Source organism: Lachnellula hyalina (assembly GCF_007821495.1).
Source record: "Lachnellula hyalina strain CBS 185.66 chromosome Unknown contig00010, whole genome shotgun sequence".
Classification (NCBI taxonomy): Eukaryota; Fungi; Ascomycota; class Leotiomycetes; order Helotiales; family Lachnaceae; genus Lachnellula; species Lachnellula hyalina.
In genome coordinates, this window is record NW_022157124.1 from 286,003 (window position 1) to 297,749 (window position 11,747).

Below are 11,747 nucleotides of genomic sequence, written 5' to 3' on the forward strand. Positions count from 1 at the left end.
AGAGTGTGAGGTGACTGCTGAGTTCGCGTGCCTCCAGCTCAGTCGCACCTTCCACTGCATCGCAAAAACTCGAGCCGGGGAAGTTTGAGAGATTGCTGTTTCTCTTATCTCTTGCTTCAGACTGTATAACACCCTCGGATCCTTCTTTTGCGTCTTCCTACAGTATTCTATTTATATGGACACTCCATTCTAGTTGAAGTTGTGTTTTACTAAAGACTTATTAGAACCTATCTTGTTTCCTCAATCCTCCTAAGCCATTCGGCGGTGGTGCTACACACATGACACTGTGATAGCGGTGTCTTTCGAGTGCTTAATTAACTACACAAGCGTACAATGTTTTTCGCGGCCAAAAGATGCTAGCGATCTTTTGACGACTGCCTAACAGGCTCACCCACCCTCTTCACGCATTTTTTTCCTGGCGGCCAATGGCCCCTGGTCAGGAACAACCCCATTGATTGTAGTGGCTACAATCGAAGATCTTTGCGGCGGGGCTATCATAGCATATATGGCCAATGGCCTTTTCAGGCGGCGACGACTAAAGAGAACCGACTCTATCCCGGTTATTCAAGCACCTCGTCCATATGTTGTCCAATCACCATATGCCTAGTTGACATGGCTGGGGGACCAGCAATGAAAGGATCTACTCCCCTCGGTGCGTTTAAAGTACATAAATTATTGACCGGATCTCTTATGATAAGCCCTCGTCAGCTGTCTGACTCGAGCGGTGGCTTGAAATTGCAAACGGGATAAGTATGCCGCACGGACGGAGTCTAGAATCCCCAGAACGTTCTCCCCACGCCAATGGATTGCATTCAAATGGAAATAAATATGGCATGGCATTACAATACATCTTCAAGGGCAGATGTATCTCTGAAATCCGACATTTGGGACGGGGTTTACCGCAACACATTCCGAGCCTGTCAATCATGGAGCTCACCTGCTTGCCAAATGTCAAAGCCTTACCCTCACCGTTCTGCAGATTACGGAATTTTTAGACGATCGCGGCTAATGATTGGTCATTGAATCACAGTTACTGCGACACGAATAGGTGGAAACAAAAAACGAAGTCTGTGGGCTATTCTAAGGCGGAAGACCAGGGTCCCGCGCTCACCGCCAGCTTCTTGTTCTAATTGTGGCACACATTGTCTTACTATCATGTGCTACAGTGACAATGTCAATCGATCGTGCTTATTGCTCTGAATTAGGATAGGTGAAGCGTCAGGACGGCAGACTAGGAAGCAAATCCAAATCAGCCAAAAACGTATGCTGAGATAGCAGTAGGAGAAGAATCCTACATGATAGGTCTAGGATATTAAATTGATGTGACCGAAGGTGATTTACACACCTTGCTGGGTTGGGCTCACTTGCACTGGGCGCTGCAGATACGAATATGCTTGAGATGGATCAAATGATCGTCCCAAGATCTGAGCCGTCCACATGTTCATCCGCGAGAACACCACTCGCGTCACTGCAGATCTAAGATACCCTGTTTCCACCCACTTGGCCCGCACGTCTAGTCAAAGGGGTCTCACGCGTCGCTCTAACTTCATCCTTACACCCTACGTCTGATCCTGGAGAAGCTTGTGGGGTCTCTACCCCGCACCTCCTGAGACTTCAAAGCAGCACTTGCTCAAGTCCACACAGCTGTCAAGACCACAAAGAAGCATATTTCCCCTCGAAAGCTCGTCGCAACTAGGATCCAACTTAGTAGCACGGTGTGGCGGCACCGACAACATAGTAATGAATTCACAATCCACAAATTCAAGCCTACGGTGTACAAGCTGGCCCCATTGCTATCAAACATGCAAGCAACTTCGGACACTCGGATCTCAAATGCGAGTCGCAACATTAATTAGGCTGTAATCGGGTACCGGCTTCGTCGATGACTTGCAAGTTGAGGGGGACACATGGGACAAAGAACGTATGGCCTTCCACGGTGTACTTCATGGCCTCTTGCTTGCTGCAAGTTTTTATCGCCTCAGAGACAGTTCTTTGGTATTTGCTCCCATCTTCTTCTAGGTTTGATTGCGTTACATTTCAAGAATGGTAATGGAATACACTTTAGATCTGTTTCCTGGGAAGCGTGTATCTAAAAAAATCCGAAAGTATTAGCCAATACTCGTGCACTTGGCTCGCCCTTCTGCAGGGGAAGATTCAATTGAGAGGTTGCAGGGAAGACTATTTGAAGCCGTGGTAACTTCTATGAAAACCCGTGAAAGAGACTTGCATAGCTTCACCGGATAACCCATAGTAACATTTCCTCAACGTTCTTCAAGGGGGTGGGCTGGGAGTGCTTTGAGGAGAATTAGACCAATACCATTGCCACCAGACTTCCAAACAATAGGGGTAGACGCCACAGTTCGCTTACTTGACAGGCTTCTAGAGGCCGGTGAAATCATTGGGTGCAGTATGATAGGCTGCACAGGCCCCTGCCTCCGCGCACACGAATGCCACGATCTGTTCTCGCATCGGCACGGGACTGGGGCCTGAAGCCTTTTCCTTTTGCGTCGACGTGTCACATTGAGATACTAGTCACCCCCGAGCCTCATCTGATTATTCTGATTACTGAACAACGAATTCCAAATACTTTCGTACGTCGGACATACTCACTATGTATACTCAATATAACTGAAAAGCGATGTATCCCGGGATAGGTCGCCAGATACTCCAAGAAACACCAACAAGTGTCCGCACGCCGTTGAAATTGCGCAATGCTGTCATTAGGCTTGACGGGTCTATAACACTGAATCGGCAAGGACCAGACCAGACCACTCTAGACTCCGCCCTATGATACGTCGAGATTCAAGGGTCAGACGAGACAGGCATCGATCTTCTCCCCGCTTGCTACCATGGTACCTTTCGTACCTTAGTTCTGCCTCATATGCAGCCCTATTCTGAGCGGGTTTTCGCTACCAAGATCTCAAAGTCGCACAGATGACCGTCCATCTGAGACTCTGGGATCCCGTTTGAAAGGCGCTAAGCCACCCACGTCGTGACGAGACACAGAGACATGGATCCCGGGATTGAATGCCAGCTAAGTACCTAGGTAGTTTAAGGGTTGTTTGAGTGAAGGATAGACTTGAATGATCATTTATTGGTACTACTTCCTATCGTGCTTCTGAGAAAACCTCTCTATCCGGTGGTCTATCACAAGTTTTGAAACCACTAAAATTTAGGAGCAAATATTTTGATGTCGAATTAAAGTTGTTCTAGAATATTTTTGGTGGCGCTGTTATGATAAGATTATTCCACTCCAAATGTATGGTTCGAGAGCGCATTATCTATGGTGGCTGCGGCTGCCGAGTGTTCGGAAATTTTGATTGTTCCCCTTTCGACACCGAATCAACACCCGTCTCATCCCTCGCCAACCTCCATTTCTTTTTCCCATGTAGGTCCAGACCCGGAATTGGGACTTTCCGCTGCACCCCTTTCCCAGAAATATCGTGGTTTCCTCATAGTCTCACCAGGGCTACGAAGGTTGCCCCGCATTGGCACGGCGATCTTTATTCTGAATTCTCGTGGCAACAAGACACTGGTAGATCCCATTTCTTCTCGCCTTGAATATCGCAACTCGAGACACGGGAATGAAGTTGCTCCAGAATGGCCGAGATTGTCTTTAGCGCTGGCATGCAATGCATACGTAAGTGGAACTAGAATGAATGCTGCGTTGCGTGAATCGATCTAGAGGATACTCAAGGGGGTCTCAAGATCGTGAGGCGGATGTTTACCTTTTTGTTGTTCTGGTGGTTGGTCGTCGCTTATGAGGCTTGAAAAAAAGGGGGGCGGGGCGCGGGTAGTTCTCAAGATGGAAGTGCATCAGACCTACACAAATCAAGTGGAAATGGTAGAAGTGGTACCGAGTGGTGTAATGTAGGCTGGAAATTTCAGAGGGCGTCTCTTCAATAACAAGTGAAGCTCAGACTCGGTCTTCTTGGCTGAAGTTGTAGAGTCCAGCATTTCTGCAGACTTCCAGCGTCCTTTCGAGGTAGCTCTTCTCATAAAAGTTGAAAGGCAATAGCTGTGATCAATCTTTCGCCACAGATCCACCCGATGGAAGTAAATTTTGCCGCTCAATTTAGCTATTTTTTCCCCCGGGGCGCTCTTTCGCCTGTAGCTCGGGAGAGAATATTCCTTATCTGTATATAATCTTCAGGCTATTCAATCAGGCATTGTGATATATACTTTATGTTCCGCAAAGTTTCTCTATCCTGATCAAGGGGCGAGGCAAAAAGGGTCTTTATCTACAGTTTTCCACGACACCTTCCAAAGACTATAACAACAGCCAAGACGATTACGGTTTGCAGTGCCGCATTCAACCTCCTGGCGGTCCTCGAGGTGCTTACCATCTAATCGATGTGGGTGCGGATATAACAGCACGGCGTTTTCAAATTTTTGCAAGACCTTTACAACATCGAACCCGAACTCCTGCCCAGCTCCGACATGTGCCTCGACATCAAGCATACATACTTGCAATCAGTCGTCGAAGTTTGCTGGGGCTAGAATGTCTTTGCAGCAAGAATGTAGAGGGATTGAGTCTTATCCTTTTGCTTTTGCTTTTCGAATATCTGGGCACACTGTTTGACATAAGCTGGTTTGATATACGAATATTATTGTGGACTGAAGAGGGTGCCGGAGCGCACGTTACAAGCCAATACTGCGATATCCACGTCCCGCCACTGCCTTTGCTGTTTGTATGACATGTATTGTCGAAACGATCCCGAAATTCAATTACTACGTGTTGTATCCTGCGCTAGTCAGATATATATTGCTATGAGGTGAGAAAGAGGACCTGATATCGACGCTTGTCTAGCCAGAAAATGAACGCAGACAGCTCTAGATCTTGAGCGGCACATGGATCACAAGTACCTTGAGCCCAGATCAAAGTCAATTGCTTGTTTTGGTGGGTGTCTCGGAAACAGTCATCATTTGCAATTCATTTGGCTGAGTCACAGCTCTTTGCGTTGCCTTCCGATTATTGAAGGTCAAAACCGCAGTGCCCCCCCACCGTTCGATGAAGTTAAAGTTTCTCGAAACCTGCATCCACTGCTTGAAGCTCGTCAATCTTGACATGAGATTTAAGCAGATAGCTACTTTAGACCGATTTCAGAGGCCGGGATACTGGGAGACGGCGGCTAGAATTGAACGCAGCCAATTCACCTCAGGAATATGAATCACTTTGCTAGTCAATCGTTAGTAACGATGCTGAGAAATACATTGTTTGTCCTGGCATGAATGGTCTCTCATTATCTCCATCTGTTTAGAGGTGTCTCTATTCATAACAGATTCTACGTCTGTCATATTTCTTACTCTTACCCTGTAATATCCTCAAGCACACTTTTATCTTTTCTCGTCGCAGGAGGATGTATTGCCTATTTGCACCTACAAATCAATGTCAAAGATATCTCCGAATTGCTGCATATTAATTATTGTAGTCTTGTCACTTATCATTACACTAAATTCATCATAATAGATTCCCATTCATACACATTAGGCTGTGAATTCGACTTCCAATTGGGTGATTCAAAATGGAAAGGAATTGTAAACTCCATGCCTATATGACTATCTCTTCTTGTTACTTTGCCTCTTCTTCTTTCGAACTCCTTTTTCAAGCAGACTTCCTTTAAGCTTCAACTTGCCACATATTGAAAGCAAACACTAATCATAGGTTACAATACTCCAAAGACCATGATGTCCAGCATTTTTAGTCCCCCTATTTCCCTCTTCCGATTTTGCCTCCTCTTCGCTTCCCTCTTGACGGTTATACGCTCAACTTTACCTCGTGGTCTGCCTTACAATGACCCGCCCCAGTGGATCCGACACTTCAGGGAGAACAGTGGCAGCGGTGAACCAAGTAACGTAGGATGGGCTTACAGCTGGGGCTCAAGCATGTACTTTCTTTTGAACAGCATTCTGTCTCCTGAATATGACCTTCATGTTATCCTACTTTCCAAGAATCTTTTGAAGCTATATTAATTAACCTTACCCACAGGGCTAGTGATTTCCCCTCAGACTTGGAGTTTGTACCGATGTTATGGGATGACAGGCCAGAACACACCAACTCTGTGAGTCACCTCGCCTGGTCCATTCCATTTCACATCAAGTGCATTTAACGGAATACAAGACCTCCAACTAACAAAAGCACGCAACTTAGTGGGTAAACAACGTTAACGATGCACTCGGACGTGGCGCCAAATGCCTTCTATCCTTCAATGAGCCAGATAGTTGCGACCACCAAGCATGTATGCTAGACCTGCCAGTCGCAGCGCAACACTACATTGACTACATGAATCCATTTCACGGGCGAGCATTTCTGGGTGCTCCAGCTATCACTAGTGATCCGAACAGTGGTATTCCCTGGCTGAAAGGTTTTATCGCTGCGTGCGCCGGACGCTGTATTATTGATTTCTATACTGTGCACTGGTTGGCAACTGGGATCAGCAGCAGATGTTCCACGACTTTCTGTTCCACATTCATGACATTCTTGGAGATGGGAATACTCAAAAAATTTGGATAACCGAGGTACGTTTAAGTTACTGTCGATATATATATTCTTCAAGGTTTTTGTTTTGGAGTGAGTGTGACTAACTTCGAGGTAGCTTCATGCCGAGGGCACCACGGACCAGCAGATAGATTTCCTCAACTCTGCGGTACCGCTGATGGATCGACTGGACTGGGTTGTCCGGTATGCGTGGTGGTGGACCCAGCCTGGGTCCGACGGAGCGCTTACGGATGGGAACGGCTTTCCGACACAACTGGGTCACGTATACACATACAAGGGATTATGAGAACTTGAGGATGGACGAAGCTTGTTTGCACGAGGAAATTGGACAGCTGCAGGTATAACGGCCATAGGGACACATTCAACGGGTCTTGATGGGTTTGCTTACATGGTTCTGGGTATCGGCGTTAGGTAGGTAGTTTTCGCACTCCTGGGACGGACTGGTCATGGAAGCGGAGTGCTGGCTGGCACTGAGCAATCAACATTGGATTTTTCTGTCGCAATATTCGCATACAAGCACGCAATATCCTTCCCTGAGTGATACATCTGAATACATTGGATATTTGGAATTGATGACAGTGACCTTATTCATAAACGCGGTTCTCAAGTAAGATAGTTATCCCTTCGCTACCCCATCTACCTGACTTTAGTGATGAGCGCTCTGATCTGTATATGTGTTCTTTGAATGATTCTGCAATGCGGCTAGTAGCTATGACAAATTATAACTGGCAATGTCCGGGTATGGGGGTAGCGTTGGACGTAACCTCATTGCCAGCAGTTGAATTAGTATCAATTGCAATCCACTACATAGCTTGAACGTCTGCCCATTCCTTGTTCGCCGTGATGCTCAACAGGTACTCTCTTGCTCTGCAGCTCGATTGATCTCTGTGCATAATTCTAGAATGGCAGCATAACATTGCTCGGCTGTCAGCCCGTACGCTGCTTCAACTCGAGTGTTGTTGAAGCTCTACTGTCCGTCTTCATGCGGACTTGGAGCTATACTAGGAGCTGGTGTCTCCGTCTGAGATGTTGCTTTAGAAGTAGCTACCATTTCTGCTGGTGTGTAACTGATTCCTGGTTAATTATTGCTGCGAGAGCATTGCCTAGTCCGTAAAACCTCAGCTTCTATTGATTGCCAATTCTTGCTTAAAGGGGGCTTAAGCGAGGATTGCTCGTGTGCTAGTTTGAGGCGCTGTGTGCAGGACCGCGAGCGCGTCAGCCTGTAAGAACCTTCCTATAATCGAACTGCCTACATATTCCTGGAGAAAGTACAGCAAAGAGGATCAAGTTAGCGTGAGAATAAGCCATCTTCATTCACAGTTCCAGACATCTATCTCGGCGATAGAAGAACATTCTAGTTCGGACCTGAGAACTAGGCACAACATGGGGTACGTCTTTAGACTATTCTTCTTAAAAATAAAATTCAATGCCGCTAATTATATTGCCGTGAAGCAGGGATATCTAATATGTTTTATACTCGTACAACCTCAAGTCGAGGTGGCTTCCTCTGGCTTCTTGATACCATTTACTAATGGTTCGTTCTTACACGAGCATTTTCTCTCAGCGTCCGCAGGCTCAACCTTCTTCCCTTCCCCTTCGGTCTCTTTCGCAGCCTCTTTCGCAGCCTCTTTCGCAGCCTTCTCAGCCTCCTGTTTCTCTTTTTCGACTCGCGCCTTCTCCTCACGTTCCTCTTTCGCTTTCTTCTTCTTCTTATCTAACTCCATCGTAACAACCCATTCCGAGGCCCCGTTGATAGCAGCCTCCGGATCACGTTTATGCTTCAGCAAATATCCCTGAATTTCTGCTGGGCTGAACGCCATGGCCGGGAGGAGGTCAGCAAACTCCACACCCAGCTTCTTGACCTTCTCCTCTTTCCGCTTCAACACCTCAGCCATTTCCTCTTCCTCCTCCCGCTCTTTCTCCACGCGGAGTTTCTCTTCCAGCGCGTGGGTTTTGGAAGGTGTGCGGATGATGGCACCGCCGGATTTGGGGCCCGGGATGTCGCCTTCGAGGGTGGCGAAGATGGAGCGGAAGATGGTGTTTATCATTTCGCGGGAGGCGAGGTCGAATTTTACTGTCATGTCGACGCGGCCTGGGCGGATTAGGGCATCGTCGAGTTTTGCAATGTGGTTCGTGGTCATGATCAGTACTCTGCCCTCTTGGCTTGCTACTCCGTCAAGGATGTTGAGGAGTGCGGAAAGAGAGATTCGACCTCCGGTGCTGGGGGGTGGGGTGGCGGGACTAATGACTGTGGTACCCGGAACGGCTGTTACGAGAGGCTTGGACACTTCTTCTTCACTGGTGGATTTTTCGTCTCGAGTATGTGTTAGGCCGGCGGTATCGATGTCTTCGAGTAAGACGACGCATTGCTTTGGGAGTTCGGAGAAGAGCTGGCTGAGGTTCTCTTCGTTCATAGCGGGGGAGTTGAGGGACACGATGTAGATCTTGAGCTTGAAATGGCCAGCAATGGCGAAACTCAGACTGCTTTTTCCTGTTCCTGGTGGGCCATAAAGGAGGTAGCCACGTCGGTAGGGAATTCCTCTGTTAGAACTATCAATGAATTAGCATAAGAAAAAGCTGAGGTTGGGGCAGGGAGCCAAAGAACTCGGAAGGTGTCTCAGGAGCCGGGATTACATATTCTGTAGAACACGTTTCTTTGGCTCCTGGCTCCGGAGCTTACACAGAAAATAGAGGGTTTGGGATGGAAACTTGACTTACTACCAGCGTCGCGTGTAAGGGTGCAGGTAGTCTTTCATGTCGTCAAGCAGGCTTTGCTTTACTGCTTCGTCGAGTACGATGGTGGAAAAGGGACGAGAGACGCGGGAGATGCAGCGGACCCAGTTCGGCTCCGCGGTTCCGGACTTCATACCACCACGGTAGATGATAGTCCTGTTCTCGTCGTGGGAGAGGAAGTCGGTTCTACAATCGTCGAGGAGCTCCTTGAGAATGGCAGGGTTTCGACCAAAGCACGAAACGGATATCTCTTCACGCTCACTCATGGATGCGTAGCCTCCTTGACGAGTATCTTGGGTTCTGCTGAAGAGAAGAATATGCTTTTTATACCAAAAGTAATGTGTTCCAAAGGATGGAGTAAACCGGACCTTTTTCTGCTGCTTCCCAGTTCCAACGCGGGAGAATGGGTTACCGTTGTCATCGAAGTCAACGGTCACTTCATCATCCTTATCATCGTCGTCGTCGTAATCTCGGAATAGAAACCACGTGCGGCTGTTTAGATCCGTGTTGGCCACAAACCGGCGAGAACGCTGAGCGAATTTCTGGTTGGCAACCCATCCCATGAACATATTATACATCTCGTCATCTGTCCTGATATCGGCTGTAGACATAGCGTGCTCATTGAGAAAGCTCCAGAGCCATTCGTTCAGATAGCGTCCTCCAAAAATAAGAAGACCGAAAGCGAGCAAGGTTGGGAAATAGAGAGTCAGGTCGACTGAGGAGTATCTGGAAAGAGCAGAGGAGAGCAACGAGAACCCGGGGAAGAAGGCATCGAGGAGAGCGGTTTGGGGATTCAATTGATCGGGGTATGCTGTATTCGACCCTGTGGGCGCATTCCTCGGCGACTCGCCTGTATTGCAAGACTGATTCATGGTTGCGGCAAAAAGGAGGGAAAGTCTGTAGAGTTAGGAGGGGGATGTTGTTGTTGAAGGCCCAAAGTGGGGGTGGTTCGGTTTCCGCGACCTCTGTCGAGAAATCCCAGTGACTGAGGGGATGTGATGAATGGGGTTGACAGTGAGCATATATAGTGTAGACGTTGGGGATTGAGAAATATATATATAAACAACACCAGGCAACCTCAACCAATAATGGGTCGTCCAAGGGTAGGTGCAGTACTGTACTGCCGCTTGACTCACAAGGCAAATTCTCTCCGCTTCTCCACTTGGAGAGGCACAATAATGTAAGCTTGAGTTCAACTAGGAGATGGCTCCATGACTGCCACCTAGGCAGCTGCCAGTAGGATACCGTGATAGAGCGCATGCATTGCGGCTAATGTATGTGTAAAAGGGCTGACAGGCAGGCGGCTCCATACCTTATACTGGGGCGTACAGTAACTGACTACTTACGGTCTTACCGAAAACTCGATGCATAATTGGAGGTTCGTCGAAAGTTGAGGTTCCCCATCTCGATACAATCTTAGTACCTCGGTTAAAATTGTAAAATTGTCCTTCTCTGTCATATTTCGCGGTCTGGAGCTCTTCGACTCTTTCCTCTTTCTCTCCCGCCAATTTTGATTTGTGGCGGGCGGTGCAGCAGGTGAGGCTGAGCTCAGCTTTGGCTTGCTGACCGTGCCACGTCACGAATGGAGATTATATAAATGACGCTGGGGTGCATATAATCGGTAAACGAAACGATACTTCTGATTGGCTCTTTGGAATTGCTTAAATGCTCTTTGGGGAAACCGCAGGGCTGAGTAAATTAAAGTTGAGGTAGAATTAGTTTCTACGAGTACCATCTAGTCACGAGTATTTGGGCACAAAGTATCTTACTCGTAGAGCGGATTCCGACACTTCATTTTCGACCCTGGCTTTATTAGGACAAACATTCAGTATGCGGTATATGCCTGGAAGCCTCGGTGTGCTAATTAGCTGTTTCTATTCCAAACTTTGACGAAGTTCTGCCTGTTGAACTTCATGCTCCTCATTCTTTTCGGGGTATCCATTTACTACAGCGTTATTATGTCTGATGCAGAAATCTGTTGTCGACAACCCGTATCCTAGCCCAAATATTCAATCTCCACCCTTACCATGACTGACAAAAGACACTCCTAGTCCTAAACCTCACCTCCCTCTATATACCCGATATATAAAGGATTTTGACTCACACGAGGCACCCTGAAATCAGTTTCTAATCACGTGACAGACCAACCTGGACTTTGTTAGAATGCGACACTCAGGACAGTAGTCTCAATTTCACAAAAACTGCATGGTGGAGAAACGTAACAGGACAGGGTAAACGAAGCAGAGCTGGAAGTTACCTGGGATATCATTCGGCAAGGTTCAGTCTTTGATAAATCTTTGCTTAAGCAAATAATCTGACAGTTGTTTTCCTCGCTCTCCTTAAGAACTGAAGTATAATAAAGACTTTCACCCGACTCGTGTTGGACAGATAAACGCACTAATCTTATAATGTGTAAGGCGGAACAGGATACTACTCGAGTAAAAGTCATGATATTGCCCGTTTTTGTGTCCAGCACTAGACCGGATCTCCTCCCATTATTCACTCAACGAATAGG

At 47.3% G+C, this 11,747-nt stretch overlaps 2 protein-coding genes across 2 annotated transcripts; one reads left to right on the forward strand and one right to left on the reverse strand.

Annotated features, from left to right (window-relative positions):
- Positions 1-5,794: 5,794 nt before the first annotated feature.
- On the forward strand, positions 5,795-6,785 carry asl1_0 (Alkali-sensitive linkage protein; the record flags this gene model as incomplete). Its single annotated transcript, XM_031146116.1, has 5 exons — positions 5,795-5,856; positions 5,990-6,062; positions 6,152-6,412; positions 6,439-6,519; positions 6,597-6,785. 5 exons carry the CDS (start codon positions 5,795-5,797, stop codon positions 6,783-6,785), a joined length of 666 nt encoding a protein of 221 aa, XP_031008916.1.
- A 1,201-nt stretch (positions 6,786-7,986) lies between these two features.
- Positions 7,987-10,104, reverse strand: bcsl1b_0 (putative mitochondrial chaperone; the record flags this gene model as incomplete). The annotated part of the gene is made up of 2 exons (XM_031146117.1): positions 7,987-9,049; positions 9,218-10,104. The coding sequence occupies 2 exons, from the start codon at positions 10,102-10,104 to the stop codon at positions 7,987-7,989; spliced, it is 1,950 nt and encodes a 649-aa protein (XP_031008940.1).
- Positions 10,105-11,747: the final 1,643 nt, after the last annotated feature.